Source organism: Notolabrus celidotus, chromosome 10 (assembly GCF_009762535.1).
Source record: "Notolabrus celidotus isolate fNotCel1 chromosome 10, fNotCel1.pri, whole genome shotgun sequence".
NCBI lineage: Eukaryota > Metazoa > Chordata > Actinopteri > Labriformes > Labridae > Notolabrus > Notolabrus celidotus.
This window is the reverse complement of record NC_048281.1, coordinates 16692873-16717207: the sequence shown is the minus strand read 5'-3', so window position 1 is coordinate 16717207 and position 24335 is coordinate 16692873. Positions and strand designations below refer to the sequence as shown.

Here is a 24335-nt window from a genome sequence, read left to right as displayed (position 1 = left end):
CACTCATATATGAAGTAAACACTTCTGAAAAATAAATATGTAACAAATTAATGGAAAAAGATGTTTAGAGACAGCACAGAGGAGATCTGTTGAAGTTTCCTACCCGCTTCTGCAGACAGAGTGGTGTAATGGCAGGCAAGGTGACTCTTCTCGCATGAAAATTCATGCTCCTGTCTTAAGTGTACATTTAACTACATTAATAGTAATATTCATGTACAGCAAACGATAATAAAGATAAAATAATCAATATTAGGTTGGTATTAAATTAAGAAAATAAATCAATATAACTCTTGTTACTTGTTACACTGACATCCTTCATAGTGATAGTGTGAGAAACTTGTCATGTTTCCCCCCCTACACACAAACTCCTCCTTTGTCCTTGGGAATGAAGAAGCTTTTTCCTTTTCCCTCTCTTTGGAACAGAAGTCTTAATAAACAACACTGACAGGAAAAAAAAAAAAGGACAGAATTACATTAAACAAGTCCTGAGAAAGCTAAAAACACTCAGAATCAAAGTATCAACTCTGCTCAGCAAAACTGTAAAAAATGCAGCTCAGGAGATAAAGACGTCCCACGAAGACAGGACATGTATCAGACTGTTTGCTTTCTTTGTAGCCAGACACTACATGGCTATTTTTAGGCTGAGAGAGAAATACACCTCACTGGCCTCAAATTTCTACGAATTTTCATTACAATTTTGCATTAATGCTGTATACTTTTAAGTGCTCTATTTCAAAACTTTGTAGATAATGAAACATCAAAGTATCATGAAGGAATTCAGAATGCTTAATCATATTAAAACAGACCTGTTGGATGTTTACCGGACCTCAGATATTTAGTAAATCCCTTATTCTTTTTCAAATCTAATTAATTTCCTCATAAATTTACCTCTTGTTCTTTCTCTTAATCCTAAACTTCTTACTTTTTTTTTTATTGCTAAGTTAAAGTAGCAATATTTTCTACAGGGAACTTTTTTTCTCTCACACAAAAACAGCAAAATGACATTATCCATCTTTTGTCCTCTTTCTAAAATAACTGCTGTTGCGGGTCAAATTGAACCTTTTTAAAGTTAAAAAAAATAAAAAATGTTAAAAGTATTTTTTCAGTTTGAAACTTCTTCTGCTTGGCTTACAAGTTGAAATGAACATATAGAATGAAAAAGGTTGATTTCACGTATTTGCCCCCCCCCCCCTTTGCATTTATAGATATAGATACTGTTTGTGGGTCAATTTGACCCGGCAGTCAAGGTGGATGCTAAAAGGGGTCAGACGTGTCAAATACTAATTGTTTCTTTGCAACTGTGTGACATATTTCACTCCAATCCTACACACACACACACACACACACACACACACACACACACACACACACACACACACACACACACACACACACACACACACACACACACACACTTTTATTTGACTGAATCTCCCCCTGGGATAAATAAAGTATTTCTGATTATAACATGAATTATTTCATTAAAAAGGAGTGAGTTATCCTCATTAAACCATGATCTGAAGATTGAAGAACACTATTGCACTGAATATTGATTTAAATGCTTATTAATGGGGGTGCTGATGGCCTAGTGGTCTAAGCGCCCACATACAGAGGTTACAGGGGTCACTGGTTCGATTCCCGGCCGGTCAACCATTTCCTGCATGTCTTCCCCTGCTCTCTATGCCCCACGTTTGCTGTCTCTCTTCAACTGTCCTAACAAATAAAGGCAAAACAGCCAAAAATATAACTTAAAATAAATGCTTATTAATTGAGTTAATAATGAGATTAAATAAATGTTTATTGGGATTTTATATTTTTATTTGACACTTTTTGATAATTAAATATGCCCCGGGTCAAATTGACCCAGGAACATTATTGCTGTTCCTGAGAAACGAACATAACAGGAGGGTTAAAACACCATATCCTCTTCCTTTTCTTTATATTTTTAGTAATTTTTCTATAAAGATGTGGCATGCAAAGACAAGTTTGAAACATTCGTGGAGGAAGCCTGCTATCAAGTTAACTTCCTGCTTGTACTTAAGCATTCATTTTTCTCTTCTGTTTGCCAATGAATGATCTGTTTGATTGGTTTTACTGTCAGGTTTGTTGACTCTCTATTTGGTTTTCTTGAATCCCAATGCATGATGGGACAATGTTTGGCTAGACACAGAGAAAAAAAAAACACTAACTATGCATTTCAGTCTAACCAGTGCTCTGAATATAATGTATGTCTCTGTAAATATTCAAATAATACTCTAATTCTACTGTATCTTAACAAAGTCATGCCATTTATGGCCTTTAAGACATCCAGACAGAGAGAACTGGAGGTCCAACATAGTTCCTACTCCCACAGCCACAATTCACAGCCCACATCTGTTTTACTGTAAGAATAGACAAAGGGGCCTTGTGAATGTGAGTGTGCCATCTTTGCAGGACACGCCTATTTTCAAGCCTCAGTCTTTACCATTTAAGTATAAAACATACATCAATGGCTAATGAAGTCACACTTTAGCGGTATATTTTCAGTCAAACATACTTCTACTTTAATGTCATAAAATGCATTTAACTTTCCATCATTGCTTTTTGAAACTACACCAGAAAAAGTCAATCCAGTAATGACAGAGAGCACAAGAATGAACAAGGGGCTTGTGCAAAAGATACCAGATGCCGTGGAGGGCAGATGCCATTTCAATAAAGCTATTGATGCATTTTCAAGGAAGAAACAGTAGAAGCAGAGCACAAGTCATGAAGACCACACACATACAAACTCCTCACTGCTATCCTACTTCTGTAGTACGTATCACTTTAAATCTAATGAATTTCAAAATGTTCATGACTCTGTTTTACTTTGATTTACTCTGCCTCATTGTACTTCATCTCTCTGCTCTGAACGCACATATTTGGCACCAATCATTGTCCTCTCTGTCAACTCATGAGAACCAACAGTAAAAGGAAGAACCTCCCACAACAGGCTTCATGTTTATCTGGAAACACAGCGCACTGACTTGTGAGAGCACAGACAAGCAGACGCTACTAGTTATCACACAGCTAAAATGAATTGGAATTAATGGAGCAGGAGTGATAACAGAGACTCCACAACTCCCATAACAAAGTCAACTCCAGACACTTTGTCCTTGACCAGTGTTGATTCAATCAAGACCTCTTGCAGGTTCTGACAAAGGTTCAGTGGTGCATACAGTATATAAATGGAGGTATGTATAGCTACCTTGAAGTAGGATGATTTGTAGAATGCCTGCATATAAAAAAAAACAACCAACTGGCTCTTACATGCTGCCATTTCAAGGCAGGATATTTACACCCCTGTTGTACCTTGTCTGCAATATGTAACACATGGGATATAATGGTGAGTCATTCCGCCTCTGATCTGCCATCAAAAGTTGTAACAGAGGCGTAATGGGGGAACACACTGGCAGTGTGTAGTGTTGACGCTGGCAGGGCAGTTGTGTGTATGTGAATTGTCTGACTGTGTGTGCCTGTGGAGCCTTTGTTGTGTGCTTAGCGTGCCTCTAGCTCTTTAGCAATGCAGTATTGCAATGTGAAATCACACACTGGGACACCAGTATCACACCATTGTGGAGTTCAATGTGTTAATACAAAGGAGTAGTGACAGCAAGTCCCTTTCTTTTCGTTTAAATTTCATATTAGGGATGTAGGTGTATTGTCAATTTAACAATATCTCAAGAACAACAGTGTCTGGTCGAGGATCTCTGAGGGTATGAAATGAGAGGTGTAGTTTTGTTACAGCCACAGTGGAGCAGAGCACAGGGAAGTAGGAACTACAGAGACCATTGTCCTGTGCATGCCCATCATCTTTTGCACTCCGCTCACTGTCCACAGCAAACATGGCGACGGTGTTAGTGGCAAGGGAGGAGGGAGAGATAATTTTGCAACTGTGGATGCTCCACACTTTTAAACCAGACTTGTGGTAGCATTTCAGTTTCCCTATGTCTATAAAATAAGAAAGGAGAAAAGTGACGGACACTGCCAGCCTGCGGTGACCTACACGTCAGGGAATACAGGTTATATGAGAAGCCAGTTGGCAATTCGTCCCCCTGAAAAGATTTGAGAAGAGGTGAGAAAAGAAATCCAGCCAGGCCACAAGACTCCAAAGTAAGCATTTACAGCTTCACAGAGCTCAAAAGATCACAAGATGCATCTCTGAATACAGATGTTCTCTGTGGTCCACAACAAAGGATTCAGAAGGTCGGTAAACACACTGGATCCACAGTAAATTCCCATCACAGCCATCCTGTAGTCAAACACTGTTAGCAGCTTTCTACAAAGAGACAAAGACTAAAGTTACACAGAGCCTCAAGCAAGCAGGCTGCAGCTCACTTCACATGGATGGGTGGACTTAACGAGCTACTCAGATCTACTTTATATAAATATTGTTTTCAAAGTCTTCATTTGTCTCTTTAAAAAAAATAACATAATAAATATGTACTGTGGACTTGTTATTGTGTTTTTATTGTATCCTTTGATTTTGATATTGTTACATCCCTGTTTAATTACCAATGAGCTTAGATAACTGAAAACAATAAAACATAGTAGCAATCTTTCATACAATAGAGCAGGGCTATTCAATTAAATATTTGGTCAGGCCGGATTTTCAGACTAAGGACATAAGCTGGGCCGGACATTTTTAACAGACAGTGAGCAAAGTTTACCATTTAAAAGAAAAACAAATAGACAAGAGAACAAACACACTGGATGTTTATGAACGTATTGCTCCGTCCAAAAGGGCATAAACACAATAAAAGAGCAGTACTTAAACTAAACGTGCTGAAATACTGCCTCTTTAAATTTTACATTTCAAACACATAACTTCAACACATTTTGACAGGTAAATACAAGCACATGTTAACCCTCCAGTTATGTTCTGGGTCAGATTGACCCATTTCAAAGTTAAAAAAATAAAAATAAAAAATGTCAAAAGTATTTTTTTGGTATGAAACTTCTTCTGCTTGGCTTAATTAGCATAATTAACATGTTTTAAAAAATGTTAATTTAACATATTTATTATTATTATTATTATTATTATTATCATTATTATTATTATTATTATTATTATTATTATTATTATTATTATTATTATTATTATTATTATTATTATGTTAATATTAAATACATACTGTTCTGGGGTCAATTTGACCTGGCAGTCAAATATTGATTTGAGTGGTTAGTAATGGAATTAATAATGAAATTTAAAAAATGTTAATTGGGATTTTTTGGGGACACTTTTTGGATAATTAAATATACCCAGGGTCAAATTGACGCAGGAACATTATTGCTGTTCCTGGGAAATGAACATAACGGGAGGATTAAGGTGTATATGAACAACAACAAAAAAAGTGCAGATTAGCAATAAGGTCTTTTGTTTTGGTCACATCTGAAAGTGCATAAAAAAGTAATTTGCTTAACAGCAACTTTTCAGACATTGAGGAATTTTTCTACTTTTTAAATAACAAAAAAAAACACCGTTTGTCCATGTCCATATTTTCCTCGACGATTTTTCGTTTTAGGGTAGATAAAGACTTGATATTTTCCCCTGTAAAGAACTGCTAATGTTAACTTTTCAAACTTGCCTCCTCAACAACGCAATGCATTATGGGTTAGTTGCTAGCTATGATAAGTGTTGCATTCAATGTTTGTAATAATGTTGGAATTTTTGTAAGAACTTGTCAGTGTTAGTAAAAGATGCTTTTCTTGCTGGACCCGGGTCACAATCACTCAGCAGTTGCTTTCGGGCCGCATGTGGCCCGTGGACCGCTAATTGAATAGTTGCAATAGAACTAAAGAAAGCAAACACACAAATACAAATAATAAGTTAAAATAAAATATTTTGAAACCATGACAATAAAAAATGATCCACAAGTGAAAATCAGAAGGAAAACATCTGCAAAAGAACCACTATGACAAGTCATGTCAGCTGACAGCATTGATAAGGGCTCCTCTGTTAGCTAACAGATGCTAAGAATCAGACAACAGTAGCAGTTTACAGCGACATGAAGTGGAAACACTTCACCAGAGTAACTCAAAATGACTTTGAAGTATTCTCACTGACACATCTGAAAACTTGTCTGACCAGATTCTTTTAGGTTTGCATTTTTAGATGTATTCACACAGTATTTAGCGCTGTCTGCTTCTGATAAGATCAGAAAAGAGTGAGAACACAGCCTATCTATATGTGTGTTGTGTGTGTGTGAGTATGTGTGTGTGAAAGAGAGAGAAAGAGAGATGATACTTGTGTTTGACATAAACACATATTTTGTTGACCAATCAGACTACTCTGTTTTACGCCGGAAGGTTGCACCTGACATACAACCCAAGTCTGCAGCTGTTGTTCCACACTTCACAGTTAAACCACTGAATAACACAACATGTGGTGTATGTAGTAATTATTTTTATTTTGGAGTTAATTGAAAATTAGTAATGGAAATGTCAACTCTTGCATTAATGACTCAGCCTAAAAAGTGAGTCCTTTTTTGTTATCTCATTATTTGGTCCCAAAGGTTAAAGAATAAAAATAAGGACAGAAAAAATGTTTTGCTGGCCAACTAAAAGTCTCTTTGATTTTCTACCATAGAAGTGTGGTAAACATATTTCTAAAAGCAACTATATAGCCATCTGAAAGCCAACAAAGAAGTCTTGGCTCGCTCATTAAAAGTTTTTCCAAGCCAAACAGTATCAAGCCTGCCTTATAGCCCAAATAGGAGCTGGGTTAGTGAAGCCAGACTATGTGGGTTTGAGAGTTCAGACCGACAAAGAAAGACTATTTTATCCCACATGACTGTCTGCCTGAAAGGGGTAGAAGAAAAAAAGACATGAAGAGAAATAAAGGCGCTGCACGTGCATCTCCCATCAGATGACTTCCTATATATAACACATACTGTCTGTTAGGCACAAGGAATGGAAGTTATGTGCAGAGACTGTAGAGCATGACTTCTTTCTCTAACTCCTCTGATTTTCACATTATAGGATTGTAAATCATAATCACATTCAGTGTCATGGTTTCCAAAGCTTCAGATTTTAAATTGATGTCTTTATAACGGTACAATTGCTTATGAAATTCTGATAATACATAAAATATCACATGCAGTAATACATGAGTTTGTCAATAAGCAGCTTTATGGCAAATTGTTTAGCAGTTGAATGAAGAGGATACATTTATTTTTATATTTTCAGAGTGACCCTGAGTACTCTTACATCTGCTGTAGGAGAGGGACTGAAAGTTAGAGGGAAGAACATGTTGCATCTGAAATAACATCTCTACAGGGGCAGGCATTTCCTCTGAGTCATATGGCTGAACTGAACACTCAACACCGTCTGGACGCAGACTGTCTCCGTGCTGCTGGATTTGGTAAGAGTCCAAGCGTGACTGCCCACTGTATTCCTGGAGAGTGGAGGCTGTGCCAGCTACTTGGACTTCCTTAAAAAACTGTTTATTTTGCCATTCTGTCATGAAGATATGCCAGTTCTTCTTCTGTGATTATACGCTCACAGCCAGATTAAACTGCCCTCATCAGAAATGTCAACATAGTATTATCTTCACAATGACAAACTGCTGCATGACTGGATTCTGAATTCTACAAATATATACAACATCAGCATTTCATACTAAATATTGCATATTTGTGTCTGCACTGTCGGGGTCCTGTGACTGAGCCAACCCTTGGATTTTGCCAGTGGGCACTTTTCCAAAGGGTCAAACTCAAAAGAGCAGCAGGAGGTTATTTTACCATGTAATCTCCAATAATATGGTTGTAGGTTTACAACATTTTAGAATGAGAGACTTTCTTCAACAGTGCTTGCATTTATTCAAAATGCAAACCAATATGTCCTCACATTCATAATTACTGTAAGTATGAAAATGCATTTTCTATGTGCAACACTACATTTTTATTACAGTTGCACAGAGAGAGTAGAGTTGTCCCGGTGTTCAATCAAATAGTGCTACCTATCAAGATGAGCTACTAGACAGCGCTGTAGCATTATTTGACGGGGGATGTTAGTCCATCAGGATCATAGACGGTATAAAATATGGACATAGGATCCGTGACGTCACCCTAGTTTCTGAAGAGCTGTTTTGAGGCCAATCGTCGGCGGCAGCCATATTGCTTCTGTTGAGCTAGTGTGACATAAAGAGGCGGAGTTTGAGCCTCCTAGCCAACAGCTACAGTGTTCCTGCAGGCAGCTGTGCCTCTCATTGGAAGACTTGTAATCTCAACATCTTCGAAATACCCGAGTTAGAAAAAAATTCACCCCCCTCACAGTGAGAGCACATCGAGAAATGAGCTATCCAGACTACACTCGTCTTTGTACCAGGCTGTAAACATGTTTATTTCTGCTGTAAAGATCGCCTTTTTCCCATTCATGTGTATGTGACTTCTGGTACTTCTGGAGCCAGCCTCAAGCGGATCCTTAATGAACTGTTGTTTTTAGCACTTCCGCATTGGACTCATATTTTTAGACCGGAGGTTGCTGCTTGATCAAGATACGCTTCATCTAAATCGTTAAGGTTTTGTAAGAGTATTAAAACATGCTCAGTAATAATGAAGAGAGTAGTGGTGTATTATCTAGTGATTATGTATTGGGTGCATTATTGAGAGGGATCTTGACAGAACACCAGGAACGTGATAATGCTTAGTGGCGTGTTTGCAAATTGATGCACAGTTCATATCCATCATTTACAAACCCCAACCCCTGCAAACAACACACTGTGCAAAGATAGACAGAGCCATCTGTGTATTTCCATCACACATTTCAAGGCTTTGTTTTTCACAAAGTAACAATCACAAAATCTGCTAAATGCAAATGAAGGTGATTTCATAAATCCAACACAGAATATCTGGAGAGGCCATGAGCTAAGCTGTAGTTAACATTAGCTCAAATTGTTTCTAGGTGCTCAGCATGGTTTAAGGTTAGATTTCATCAGTGTACTGAACTAGGCCACACAACACTTATAGCAAAGACCTCAGCGTCTAAATTCTAACATTTTTTTCACACTAGTATCACTAGCTTGGTATCCGTCTTGGTGTCAGAAATGAGGTCAGTCAGGAAAAGGGCAATGGAGCTTCTCTACATATATACAATTAGAAATTTATTTTTACAGCAGGCTGCTGGGCTTGCAGTTAAACCAGGTTTTCCATTGACATAATGTGTCGGTTATGACTTGGTGGTTCTGTTATGGAAATGTACCATGACACTGCAAACACAAGGCGGACAGGGTAGTCAGATAAACCAGTTTCTCATGAGTGGAATGGCTCAAAAGCCCTGTCACAAATCAACTAAGCCATTATTATCTGACTGCAGTTAAACACAACGTTGTTGAAGCCACAATGACAGTCACAGCTCCCATTTTCATAATCTGCTCATTTTCACGATCTTAGTCCATTATAGTCCATTTTAGGCCGTAGAAAAAGATGATTATTTCAGATCATTTTAACTGATGATAAGATTAACACCCCAAAACACAGAATAGGAAGCTCAGAGGTTGATTTGTCTTTGCAGATCATTTAGATTTAGAAGGGTGGGTGAGGGGATGAGTGCTGCAGAGTTAGAACAATGATGTCATTGGTTTCTTGAGTGCTACTGAAAGTAGGTCGTAACCCCGTGACATGAGGAGGGTGAGACAAAAACAGCTGGTCAGTCTGACGTTCCCTCTTTGTCTTCCATGTGCTGCTGCTGAAAAGGCTGACTGAGAGGCTGTCAGGACTGTGAGGTGCAGCCACAGGCCTCCTCAGAGAGATACAGTAGGATCACTTTAAGATTTGCCAGCAGCTAAACCACATTGTTGCACAGTGAGGTCAGCTCGCTGTCATTTTGCCTCTTTTCTGCATCAACTGAGAATTATTCTCGCACTTATCAAAGAAAATGTCAAATCCATGGGAATCCCGACCTGTCTTCACGAGAGACTGATGAGAGCACAGGAGAATTTTATATCACTCTCTCGTGTTCAGATGTGAACCCTTTAACTGAGTGAGGGTAGAGCAGAGCAGAAGGGCTGGTTTGAGGCTTTGCAGTTCAACATTGTGTGTATGAAAACAAACAGCAATTTTATGATACAACCCCACATACATAGAAGGATGGAAAACTAAGCAAAAAAAAGGAGAAAACTTTCTGTATGTATTTTTCATTCTCAGCATGAAATCCACATGAGAGCACAGGGAGGTCTAATAGTGCTGATGGTCCTTTGTAACTGCTGAGCTTGGTAATTTCAAGGTTTCTATGACTCATTGGTTTGAGCTGCCCCCTGCTGCTATTCATGTACACACAAATGCACACATTTATAGGCACATACACACACCCCAAAGATACTGAAAAACCTGGAATCAACGTAAGCACAGTGTAGAGCTCTGTATCTGAGAAATATCAAGTAGTTAACTAATGTCCACAATGGAAAAATGCCCCTCCAAAAGTAGGGGAAAAAACATATTTCAAGGTGCTTTTACCTTGAAATAAGCAAAAAAATCTGCCAGTATAACAAGTGAAAATTTGCTTGGTAAGATTTCTTAAAATAAGACGTAATATTTAGAAAATTGAGATCTTAAAATTAGCAGGGAAAACTTATTTTAAGCAATATTTTACCAGTATTTTAAAGCTTTGTGTCTCCGAATAAGACAGGAATGCTAACAATTAGTATTTTTTCAATCAAAAAAGATTTTTGCAATAATACATTTCATGTCAACTTCTGCATTTGAGATATAATCACCTTCATTTGAGTTATATTATAGCAGCACTTCTCTAGGTTTAAGACCATCTTGTACTTGAAATAAGATTACAAAGTTTAATTTGAGTATTTTGAGATATAATGTCTTCTCATAGTGAGCTGGATATACTAATATTCAGTCATGTTGGTTTTTTTTAGGATAAGCCAGCTATGCTCAAAAGTAGGTGTTTCATTGTGTGCATGTAGTTTGAGGATGTATATTTTTATCTGATTTAGAAGAAACAGCGCCTGAACACTGTAACCCACCCTTTAAAAAAACAACCTTTCTTTCTTTCTTTCTTTCTTTCTTTCTTTCTTTCTTTCTTTTATCAATGGAGCTGTTTTCTGATAGATTCTCAAATAAAATGCATTTACTTAAATCAGGTTGAAAAATGTAGGAAATGTAAAATAAACCTTGTTTCTTCTAAATTACAACTCAAAACAAAATCATTTCAAGTTTGTTTGACTTAACAAGATATTTAAGATGTCTTAAAACAAGTCCCTCTATCTTGCTCAAATGCTACTTGTTAAGTTAATTTATCTTAAATCAAGTGGGATAAGACAATTTGACTACAAATGAGACAATTTCACTTGGTAAAATTTTGAGTTTTTGCAGTGCAGCCCTGGAAAATGATAGATTAAACCCTTTTTGGAACTATTGCAACTTTAGGATTTGGCAGTGAGTTCTAAAACCAATAAAAGATAACAGGATCAAAATATTATTATTGCTATTTCTTTTTCATTTTGTGTAAGAAAAAATATCTTGTGACTTTAACTGATTAGTTAAAGTAGAGCCCAAGATATTATAATCTGATTTATAGCCAAAAAAAAGATCATTACATTACATGGGCAAACAGTCAAATTGAGCAGTTATGGCACTTACAAATCTAGTCACTGCAAGATTTGAGAAGCCTTTTGACTACTCTTGAGTCAAATCAACCATCCATTGTTCCCAGTGGTATGAAAAAGTTAAGAGTACTCATTTGGGATCTATTATTTTTAACAGCAAACATACCATACAGACCATGCTGGTCTGAGAAGCAGTGAGTAGTGAAGTAAGAAATCAATAGTTCAAGTAGATCAAACTGACAAAAACTTCTGTGGCTCCACATTGAAGTGAGTTTCTAGCGCCAGCACTAGCAGGTGCTTCCCCACATTCAAGGCATGACAAATCACACACCCTGTGCTTGCACAAACATACAAGAGTGGCTGTGGGCACTCTGCCAAGTGTGTCCAGGGCGAGCCAACTTATAATCAAATGTTAAATGCAATATCTACAGGTGGTACCAGACATCACATGTATAGCTTTATGTTTCTGAGTGGTTACTGGATGCAGGCACAGACCTGGGATCTTATTACTAATACAATCCTGTGTGTGCATTGTCTGAGTGTGCTGACAGCATTTTCATCTACTCACTGCAGCTAATTTAAATACTCACATAACTGGTTCTACCATCCACATGCCCTGCAGTTTCAGACAAATCACAAGCCAAACATTATGTAAATATAAATGTATTTCAATTCAAACATGTTCTGCAGTTGTTTTCCTGGCACCCGTTTCAATTAAAGTTAGCATGACTATGCTGCCTGAGGAAGCATATGGAAATGGTTACAACTGAGGCTTTATTTTTTCAAATAATACGCTTCTTTGTGTCACAAACGCCCCCAAGTACTGTGAATGGAACACTCACCTGAGTTGCACTACTTTTGGTCCATGGTAATAAACATTCAGAGACGAGGGGGGAGATGGTTGAGGGGATAAGCTCAGAAAAAGGGTTTGGAAGAGGGGAAGGGAATGACTCCTCTCCCTCCTTAATGCTCCTTGAAGGACGATAAACACAGAGACAGAGAAACAGAAAAAAAGACGTTGCATTAAAGGTGGCGAGCCTTGATACCACGAGATATGAGTACGAGTTGCTGATTATGTCAGGCTTGATGGCATGTATAAATTATGCACACAGAAATATCATTTACTTGTATGGCTTGTGTGGCTGTTTATGATCCTTTAAGAAAAGTCATGGAGAGATGTCTGACCAAAATTTTACTTTTCAAACAGATCAACCTTAGATGAATTGACTCCTTCACAACCTGTAGCATAGATAGGTATTGCATTATATTACTGGTTCCTCTGCATGTCTTATGCAAAGGGATTGGGAGTATAAATGGAGCAGAGATAAACAAACTGACAGATACAACAGATGCACAAGGCTGTTTCTGTGTGGACCCCTCCTGCTCTACTACCACATGACACACCCCACTCACAACCAGGCTTTCAATAAGATGCAAATACTGATTTCACTACTATGATATAGATAAAGGATGTAGCCAGATGCAGAATATATTTAGTCCTCAATTACATTTTTACATGTGATAGTGAACTAACATCTTAATCTATCAGATAATGCAATACCATATTCAATCATCCTGACAAGGTAAGACAGTTAGAGCTGAGCAAAGATATGAGGGCCTCTGTTGCTGAAAAAGGTGCAGTTCTCTGACTGACGCTTTCTTTACTGCTCTGTAAACACAGCAGTTACTGAGTTACTAATTATCTCCCACAAACTAACAGGTGCTTCATTTGGTTCCAGCTCTTTAGCTGCACTGTTGAAATAATACGTTAAACTCCCTTGACAGCTGCGCTTCAGCCGACAGTGATTGTTTTTACAGGTACAAAGTCTGCTCTTCAGCTTTCAAACAGACCTCTATCTTACTTCTGTGAACACAAAGAGCGCACTATTCTCCTGCAGTGAAGCTCAGGTTGTTAAGTGTTGAGTAGGTAACAATACTTTCACTTTTGGTGCAACTGATTTTATCTTGATTGAATCTTATAAACAGACTAGTGTCATCTCTGACAAGTGTAAAGAAGAAATGAGTCATACCTGTTCCCCTTGCAGAGCGGAGTCCTGATCTTCTGGGCATTTGGTGTTAGTAAAGGAGCTCGCAAAGGGATGAGGGCTGGGCTGGGAAAGCCACTTACATTACCCTTGCCACTCTGAAAAATTTCTGCTTTCTCTCCGAGGCGTCCAGAAGTGTGTATTTCATCCAGCGTGTTATTCATATCACTCATGTGGGCCAGCTAAATCCAAGGCATCATCTGTAGCACAGAGAAGAGACGAGCTGTTGGACTGGAGTGTGTGCAGAACACAGTTAGAGCAAGCAAGCAGGCTGGCGGGGCTCCTCTGCTCACAGCTCAGCAGAGTGCACACATGCATACACACACACATACACACACACACACACACACACACACACACACACACACACACATGCACAGACGAGCACACACAAGTCTCTCTGGCTCATCTGCTGCCCACGAGGCTGGCCCAGTGGGGCAAAACGATCCCTCCTACCCAAACATGATCCACCACAATAAAGATATTTTTAACACAATGACTCTCTAACAGTCATCCTCGCTCTGACACAGTAGTGCACAAATAATTAACAAATTAGTTCGGCTTCTTCTAACCTCTTTGTGAAAAGTTGTAGTTTTAATTTCCCTTCTTTTGTTTTTGAGTTTTTTGATAGAGTTCCCTTTGTAACCTGGAAGGCAGGAAATGTGCACACAAAGCACACTCACACAAAGGGGGTGTCTTTAGCACTGTAATGAGTCTGGGAGGGAAGCCAGTACTATAAAACAAACTGTTCTTTTGTCATGGACTTCGCACAGGGATCCAAATTGCACTTTAAACTTAGTTCACTGTAGAAGGCATGTGGTTGTACGTAGTGGCCAGCCTAGCAGATTGGTTGTGTTGTGGGCTGTGTCAGTCAGTGACAGGCTCCATGTGGGGGATGGTTGAGATGATAACATCTTTCTGAAAGGTAATGTGTAACAGAGGCTGACCAGGGAGGGACAGGCTACTGGAGAGCTAACAGGCAGCAAAGGGTTAAAGCAATACCTCACTACACTAATGGACAAGCTTCACTTGATGACTTTGTTACGATGACAAGCTGGTGCAGGGACTAAAACCAAGCGGCAACCTCAGGTCTCAAACTATGAAGCCCATTAGGAAGTGTTATAAACTGCAATTCATCAAGAATCCGCTTGGGGCTGGCTGCAGAAACACCGGAAACCACATAGACATGAATGGGAAAAAGACGATCTTTGCAGCATTAATAAACATGTTTACAGCCTGGTTCAAAAAACGGCTTGGCGAGACGATGTTTTCCGTACAACATGGGAACCCTTCCTGGTATATATTGGGCTAAATGTTTCCATTATTCTTACAAGAGGCTTTGTGCTATAGACACAACTTTTTATTATCATCATTATTATTTTTTTTAAATTCTATTTATTCCCTTATTCTCTTTTCCTCTAACTTTGCAACTCTGCAATGTACATTGTGAATCCTGTGCCTGACGCCTGTATTAACTTAACTTGAATGCTAACCATGATATATATATGTGAGCCAAGTGTACATGTTTTGTTTGTTAAAAAACTGAATAAATATATTTCTAAAAAAACAAACAAAAAAAAAAACAGCTTGGCCCTACGTAGATAATTTCTCTATCGGCACACACTGTACAGGGGGTGAATTTTTTTCTAACACAACAAGTTTTTGCCCAAATAAGGACATGACTGACTTGACTCCCGGTCGGGAACGCATAGCTGTTGGCTAGGAAGGCTCAAACTCCGCCCATTTACGCCACACTCTGCCTGGTTCAGTTCTGCATTTCCACTATGGCTGCCGCCGTCGATTGGCTTCAAAACAGCGCTCAGTAACAGATGGGTGACATCACGGATACTATGTCCATTATTTATACAGTCTATGGCTCTAACACAGTTGTTGAAAGTATACAATGTTGCTTTTCAGAATGATGAAACACCATGAATTTAATATTTGTGCATAAATCCTTCATGAGGTGTAGCTTCATTCTCTAGTAACAAAATTCACAACTAAGAAATCTCTTTCCAGGAAAATCACACTGATCTGCATGAAACATTCATTTATTTTTCCTTAGGCCCAATATCCATACAGGCACACATATTCTGTTACCAAGCATCTCACATAAACACTGCTCTATTTGTCTTGAGTCACTTTTTTTTTTTTTTTACACAAGCACTGTAATAGTTGCTCAGACAGCATAACCTGAACAAGAGAGAGAGAGAGAGAGACAACTGATCACCAAACAAAGCTTGCACATCCTGCATGTGCAAGAACTGCTTCACCTTCTGAGGAAAAATCAGCAGTGTCAGTATTAGTTTCTTGTGATTGATTTTAGGGAGAGTGGTAAGAGATGGGGGGCAGACAAATGGTTCAGCTGAGGTCCAATGGTTGACTGATACAAGGAGAAGAAACTCGGTCAGAAATAACTCATGGTGTGGTATCAGTCAGTGCAAACACTGATTACATTGGTGGAGGATGAATGCTTTATCTATTTTGGGGACTTAGTGATGGTGTAACAGGGTAACAGTACATAAAATGCAGGTCTTCAGAGTAAAAAAAAGGGTTATATATAGTAAATATACTTTTTGTCAGCTTAATATTACACAGGTAGAATTCATAAATTGTTGGAGTTTTGTGCCAAAACCATTAAATTAATTCCCTCTGAGTGTTGGCTGGTGGTTGAGTGTCATTGTCACTTAACTCTCCTTTCATTAATTTTAAAAGCTTCAATAAATATTCCTAAAGTTGTCAGAGAGCAATTTTTAATTCTAATTATTTTGTCCTAATTTGTAATGATAAGGCTAGTTCTTTAACACATCAAGTTTTTCCAACTGTATTATTTTTGGTTTGAAGTCAGTTCAATCATCCTTAAATTTGCCAATTAACAATTGAATTGTTTCTTTTTATCCTTTAATGGTGAACATATTATGGGTCAACCTGTTTGAACTATTCTGTAATCATCTGTAGGAGCAGTTCTGCTCCCATTGTATTTTTCCCAAAGTGCCAAAAGTGACATTATGGACACAGATTAATTGGTCTAATGAGGCACTGGTTGTTGCCACTGAACCATACCAGCTTTGCTCTCAGTGCCACAACACAAAGACTGCCTTCACTTAGTTTGCTAGTGTGTCTGAGAACTGAGTGCAAGTTTTTAAAGAAGTACAGAGCGGAAAAAGAAGTCCTTCCACTGTTCTTTAAAACAGCCCAGATTAAAACGCTGAAGCAAAGAGGGGTAACATTCTTCCCCGTGAGATCCTAACTTCTGCTAAGGCTATTTTGTAGGCTACACTGCAGCACAGCACAAACAGGGGGAACCTGAATATTCCTACTTAGGCTGGCCAATAACATGCAGCTGCTGGAAGTGTCCCTTTCACAGCTGAAGCATCAACCTTTGTGTCGGCTACAAGTTTAGATCAAATGAAGTAGAACTTGCCTGTCATTGTTATTGCCTATGTGGCGTTACTGCCCTCCAGCCTTTTCCAGAGACTGTCTGGAGCACTACACAGCATTTCAAAGAAGGCGGCGCATCTAAAACTGTTGTTTGTCTCATTTTATACATTCAGTCCTTCCACCAGATTTGTAGCATAGAGCTGCACTAGACATGTCCTGCATTCTATGCATCCTCTTTCCATTCTTACTATGTCCTAACAAGATCCATCAAGGCTTAGAAGATCCTATGACCACCTTACCTCCCACTGAGGATGATCTCAAACCACTAAAAAGGAGGACTGACTCATAGCAAGAGAGGGGTGGCCAAGAGTGTGTGGTTTCCCTCTCCTTGGCTTGATGAGCCTCACAGTGGAGGAAGTTGGAACTGCTGCTGCAGACAGCATGCTGCACCCTTCTTGCATGATTCTGGTCAATGTCTTAATAGATGTGAAGTCGAATTTTTTCACCCTCAGCATGACCATCAATAGGCCCATTGATGGTCCACCCTGTTAAAGCTGTAGTGACACAATATTGTGTCACTACAGCTTTAACAGGGTGGAAATCTCTATGTTGTCTTGATTGGTTACATACACTGATTTGGCTGGTATTTTTATAAATATATATAAAGTATATATAAAAAACACCATCATGAGTTTAATTAAGCTACAGCTATCTGGCATGTTTTGATGCACCCTACACATCTAATAAAACAGAAAGGTGGCACCATTTGTGCACTAAGTCTATTGGCTGTGTGGAATGCATTAGAGTGAGGCATGGCAGCTGGAAGTCAGATGGTGGTTGGTCAACATTTGTGCTGCAGCAGCTTCTAAACAGACAATATTCATACTTGTCTATTTATAATGTGACTCAGCAGTGATCATGCCATGTCAAACCACTTGCAAGAATTGTTATTTGTATATTCTGACCAAGTAAGCCCTGTCGACTCCAAGAGCTTCCAGTCGACTTTAATTAAATGTACTAGTTTTGGGGATGGTGTAAAACATTGAGAGGCAAGAGTATTTTTTGTATGTGTGTGTACTTTTCGAAAGAAGAAGCTGTGATTCTCTTGATTTAGCAGCTTGTAACAGTAGTCTTCTCTCAGCCCACGTGAATGCGTCTCTCCCGGTGTTATGGTTTTAAAAGTGACCCTGTAAACTGGAGACCTTCAGCTGAATGTAACAGTGTTTGTGGAGTTTACACAGCTGTTGAAACACAGAGGGAGTTTTAAGATTCAATATCCTCATCAGATATTTAATGATCGTCCAAAGACGTTCACGAGGGATGCATCCAGCTGAAAGTCGTCAGTTAACAGGGTCGCTGTTTAAACCAAAACACCGTCGATCTCTGCCACGGCTTTTTGAGTTAAAAAGGATTTTAATTAAAGCCATGTTGAAACGTCTTTGCTACTCACGCTTATCTCCTCTCACCTGTGGATTCAGTGAATCCATCTGTGATGAAATACAGCACCATCTAAAACAGCGTGAGCTGAGTCTCTCCCATGCTAACAGGCTAACTGTTGTGTTGTTCATAATGATACCTGCCTGTCTGTCTCCTTTTATGGTGTCATCTGTGATGAATGGCATTCGTCTTTGTTTTACTGCCCTCTACTGGTCTGGTGGTGTAGTGCATTTATTTATTATTTCCTCCATCCGTCACTGGTCTGATTTGCACAATCTACTCGGGTCTTCGGCCCCATGGTCGAAACGCAGACAACAATGGGGGGCACAGAACCTTTTAGTTCAGGGTAAAGTAGTTCTGGGGGCTAAAAGACCCCGTAACTCCTGGTTGAAATGCACCTTATGGTAACTTTTGTCAAGATTCTGTAGATGTCCCTGTTTGAGCAATGACTGGGTCTCAATCAGACGTGTTATTAGGATCTTTCTTTTAAAATCAGCTTTGAAGCAGGCCCAGCACCTCTAACTCCCCTCATACTTACCTCTGACTCCCTTCCAACTCCCCACTATCTCCCCTCAAACTACCCTAGAACACCTCTCAAACACCCACTTTGACTCCACTCTAACACCCTCCTCGTCTCCTCTAACTCCCTAATAACTCCCCTCTTACACCTCTTAGAGCCTCTCTCTAACTCCCCCTTCAATTTCCCTCTTACTCCCCCCCTTTTTCCTTTCAGCTCCCAAAGTATTCCCTTCCAACTCTCCAACTTCCCTCCCTCTCTCCTCAAGTGCCCCCTTACTCTTTTTCTAACTCTGCTGCTCTAACTCCCCCGAACTCCCCCTTTTTGTCCTCCAATTCCCCTCTAACTACGCATCTCCCCCTTCATCTTCTCCAACTCCCCTTACTTCCCACAAACTCCCTTCTTAAGCCCACGTTACTCCCCCACAAACTACCCTGCAATGCAGTTTCCAATTTCAACTTGTGAGAAAGTTGGTCTAACTGTTAGAGAGGCATATAAATTGAGCCAACTTAAAAGTTTTTATAAGAAAAAGGTTATCAAGGTTTTTAATGATGGAATATGTTGGGGGAAAAAATATTAGATTTCAAACGTTTTCAGTTATCTATACAGAAACTTCCATCCACATTTTCAATTAACTGTTTTTTTTATTTGGAACTAAATTAAAAAATGAGTCTGGTTCTTCCTGAGGATTCTGCCTGTTAAAAGGAAGTTTTTCCTTGACACTGTAACTAGCTAAATACTGCAGTGTGCAATGCTCATGATGGATTAAGGTGGGGTCAGACTGAGTCTTACCCTGTCTTGAAGTTGGGTCTCTGTTCATAATGTGACATAGAGTGGTCTAGACCTCCTATGTTTGTAAAAGCGTCCTGAGATAACGTTTGTTGTGATTTGGCGCTATACAAATAAAGATTGATTGATTGATTGAAATTAGGTATATGAATGAAAATACAATATTTAAAAAAAAGACATCCACTGACTTTTTTGTGACCCCATGGTAATATACAATAAAAAATACTCTTGATTTTTGGGCACATAACATGGAGAGTAAATATTCATGTATCTACGCTATGTTTCTAGAGCTACGTTTTTTAAAACGTCCTTTTTTTGATAACGTCAAATTAAATACTAGGGTTTATCTGACGTCATAATACATGATTAAACGCTTTTAAGCATCAAAATGTTTAATGTTGTTTCTTACTATGATAACAAGGAAAATATTGCTCTTGAATATATCATAAACTTTATTATACTATATGCAAAGTTTTTCATTCACAAACAGAAATTCTCAGTCACTTCCGAAATTTTAAATTTTCCTTCTAGAACTCAAGTCCCTTATTAAATCATTAATTTAGTCAATGACAAAAAATGCATCAAATTCATGAACTATTATAACACCATTTCCCTGAGACTCCTAGGCAAACAACTATTTACATATTTCTCTATACGTTTTTTTTGTTGTGAGTATATTTACTTTGTATTTGTTGTATTGTTGTCATGTCTTCTGTATGTATGTATGATATGTTTACATTATTTTATCTGTCTTCACTTGATTTATATGTGTTGCTGTCTTCTACTAGCTGTATATGAACATCTTTACCCCTAAAGCTCCTGAGAAACTTTATGTTTGTGTTGACCTTGGTGCCCCCCTGTGCACTAAGTGATCTTGCTTATTTTGTCCTGTACATGTGTAAATTATATCTCCTCCTGCTTTCAACTAACAGTCAACTATTTCACTCATTAAGAATATTTACTGCAGAAAAAGGGGTTTTCGTGACATGCTGTCCATCACCTCATGTGACACCTACCCTCTCACAGCGATTTCAGGCTTTAAAATAACAAAACAGAAATGTTCAATACCTTTTCTAACAATCTTGTTGGATTTTCTAGGTGATAAAGAGGTATCACTGTTCATTTCAGTCCATTACATGACCACTAAAAACTCCTCACAGGAGCTTTAAATAAAATTAAATAAAAAATAAATAAAAAATGCATCAAAATGTCACGCTCCCTGTCTGGAATACTAGAGTAGTTTGTAAAAAAAAAGACTATACTTCTAAAGATAACTTAGACAAAAGTGTCTGCATGTCAGAGAACTGTCTGAAGTGTTGACTATTAAAATTTGGATGGCTGAGTCCAAGCAGCCTTTTGAAGCTTCAAACCCATCGACGCGTTAAATTCAGAGAAACCTTGGTTACAGCCTCTTGTTCAAGTGTGACAACTTTTAGACTGTAGCTTTTAGATTTGGGGGAAAAAAACAAAGTATTGCACTTTAACAAAATAATACGTAGGTAAACGTTTTAAACACCAAGAGGGCAACCAGAGGCACATTGAATCTGTTGCAGACCCCTTTCCTCCCTCCACACCAGCTTGAATTTTTTTTTCCAATGTTTCCCTCATGAAGTTACATGCCTTTACTCTGTTTTTCTTACCACATGCCTCTTAAAATGCAGTGTCCCATTCAAACTCTGAAACGTGCTTGTCATGTCGCTGCTCTGGTGGGAAATGACTGTTCGCACGTGCGGCACAGGTGCTCTGTAACGCGCTTTGCGTCACCAACAGTGATCACGCTATACCTGCTGCATAGCTTATAATAAGCTGCATTCAAAAGGATCCAAGTCAGCCAGGTTATGCATGACAAATTCAGTGTTCATCATTCATTAACAAACATAAGAGATGTTGACTTAAATAAAGACAACTGAACTGATAAAAGTTTTATTTGTAACAACACAGGTGTAATGTGCACCATCAGTGTATTTCTGTATATAGCCTCATTAAAACTCTGAAATACTTAAATATCGATTCAATGTATAATCTAAAGACTATTTAAGTACCATAGGTAAGACCTGGTCAGTCCTACACATCCAGTATTATTTAGATACATCCTCTGAATAACCACCAATAATATTACCACTGTAAAATATGTCTATTATTTTACAGTATTGCTTTATTAAACATTCTTGTTCACTTAAAACAGTAATGCATTAGATGCGAAATAGTTGTCACACAAAATAAGAGAGGCATTAAAATATGCAGGACAGCCATGTTACAATGACATACAAGAAAAAACAAATACAGTAATTATGAATTATCAAAATATTTCATATTATGTACACTGTTGTAGGCTACCAAAAGAGGTAAAATTAAGATGATTTCTGCATCTGTGCCGTGTAAAAAAGAGATCCGGGGAACTCAAAGTAGACCGGACACACTCCTCCTGGAAGAAGAAAAAACAACAATAATTCCATTCATGTGCTGTGGATACATTTGAACAACATGTTGCAAGGAAAATGGCTTTTCTTACAGTAGATGATATATTGTCAGAAGGATTGAGGCACTGCTATGGACTGCTTTCTTCTTCCATTTGAACAATTCCACTAAAAGGTTGTGGTTGTCTCTCTACTCCCTGCAGAGAGGAGTCTTTGTCACCATCAAGCTCTGTTTTTTCGCCATCCTGTGATGTTAGAAAAATAGACACAATGGATGTTATAACTGAGGACTTACTGTGCTTGACAAAATAACAGAATAAAGAGAAAAACAAAACAAAACAATACTGCTGTGAAGGGCTATGAAACAACTGTTTGAGCTGCAGGCAAAAATTGCTGGCAAAGAAATACAGCATCATCTCCACACCATATAGTGCAAAAAAGCCCAAAGCCAATATTGTACCCAGTATTCTGAGAACTCGCTCTTTGTCCCATGACTAGGGCATGAGACTTTGCATTGTATCATGACTCAACAGTTGTCTATTCATTTGCTTGGATTTACATTTTCTGAATTTACTGAATAGCAAAGGAAACATGAATCAAAGGCTTCTGTGTTGAATATTTCATGGTGCTATTTTTACTTTTCTTTTCTTCTCTTTCTTGTTTGTTAGTTAGTTTGTTTGTTTGTTTGTTTGTGTTTTGGTTTCTCCTCTACCTTCTTATTTTGATCTTATTTTACTCTATTTTATCTTTGTTTCATCTTGATCTTTTTAGGGAGCCTTTTTAACATCTGGCAAGGGACTACAGATGTAAACTAGCCTTTTGGCTAATTCTGGCATATTTACAGAAGTGTTAATTAATATGCATGGTCCTTTTAAATAATAAAAAATGAAAAATAAAGAAAGAAAATAAAGAAAAACTTTTCATCTAATATATCTTTTGCAATTTATTGAGTCCAGACATTTAAGAATGGTCACAACATTTTAAAAAAGCTAACTTGCATTTGAGTTTTATGTTGCACAAATTTGACCAAAATACTAATTTCAGTATTACATTTTATAGTGTCTGCCAGGAAGTAATGTTTAAGTTTTTTTCTCTTTGGACTGTTAATCAAACTGTTGACTAAGATATACACCTTAAGGCAGGGGTTCCCAAAGTGTGGCTAGGGACCCCCTTGGGGGTCGCCAGACACAAATGGGGGATTTGAGATGTCTTCCAGAAGTTTTTTTTTTTTTTTCAAGTTATCTAAAAACAGTTCATTTTATCCGTTATAGTAAAAAATATCGACAAAAACAGTAGCTAACCTTGAATAAAACCTTGAAGAAACAAAATGTAATGAGTTTTCTGCCTTTCTTTTTGCCAGATGACTCGTAAGTTTAGGGTTAGTGAACAGTTAATTATCAGAAGCATCAGTAGCAGTAGGTTAATTCATGATTGCACAGGAAACACAGACACATGCTGTTATAGGTAGGCTAATTTTCTGCAGACCAGCTAAATAAAGCCACATTAAACCACTTTGAGGGACAGTGGGGGTCACAGGCTGAAAAGTTTGGGAACCCCTGCCTTAAGGTGTGGGGTAAAATGTTTTATGTAAGTTTGACAATGCTCACAATCCACATTAGGTGTCATACTAGGAAATCTAGTTTGTATTTCTTTCAGTATGCATATAGATTTTCAGTATAATTCAGTCTACAGTCAAAACTGCAAACCCCTCTGAACATCCCTAAGCTAAATGGCAATGGGTTGTGGATACGCAGTCTCTATAGCTGTCTATTCTGTATGGATTACAATACAGAGAAACTACACTTTGGAAAAGTGTTGAATTTTGGATCAGCTATTCAGTGTCAGCGGATTATGCCGTACATTCCCCTTTTGTCTCAACCAACACCTCTAACCCTTTTAATTCTTTTGTCTAAACAGTGTTTGACTCAAACTCATACTATTGTTACAATGAAGTCAATGGATCACAGGAAGTGTTTCAAAGTATTCTGCTACTCATAGGATTCACAGAAACTGTTTTTATAATTGCTGTCAGAACAAAAAGAGACAGCACAGCAGTTAGAAAAGTGGTTTTGGTTTCAAATAAACTCACACACAAGAGGAAAATGTGACCCTCTTGCCTACCTCTTTAAAAGGAAAACGGAAAAAAACTGCTTTGATCAGCAGTTCAGAGC

General features: G+C 38.2%; 2 protein-coding genes across 5 annotated transcripts in view; both read right to left on the bottom strand.

Moving 5' to 3' along the window:
- grb14 (growth factor receptor-bound protein 14) overlaps positions 1-18510 on the bottom strand; it is a 34519-nt gene extending 16009 nt beyond the window's left edge. Inside the window, exons 1-3 of one of the 2 annotated variants that reach the window (XM_034693587.1) lie at positions 18471-18510; positions 13609-13823; positions 12421-12550 (exon numbers count right to left, since the gene is read on the bottom strand). In XM_034693587.1, the coding sequence (XP_034549478.1) occupies positions 12421-12550; positions 13609-13796 (318 nt within the window). In that variant the 5' untranslated portion in view covers positions 13797-13823; positions 18471-18510. Of the gene's footprint in view, positions 1-103; positions 492-12420; positions 12551-13608; positions 13824-18470 lie in introns of those variants that run through there. The other variant, XM_034693589.1, reaches the window with a different exon arrangement.
- Positions 18511-21654: 3144 nt separating this feature from the next.
- Positions 21655-24335, bottom strand: part of cobll1b (cordon-bleu WH2 repeat protein-like 1b) — a 37180-nt gene continuing 34499 nt past the window's right edge. For all 3 annotated transcript variants that reach the window (XM_034693580.1, XM_034693582.1, XM_034693581.1), the window contains 2 exons: positions 22260-22409; positions 21655-22172 (listed from right to left, as the gene is read on the bottom strand). In XM_034693580.1, the coding sequence (XP_034549471.1) occupies positions 22296-22409 (114 nt within the window). In that variant the 3' untranslated portion in view covers positions 21655-22172; positions 22260-22295. The remainder of the gene's footprint in view (positions 22173-22259; positions 22410-24335) is intronic.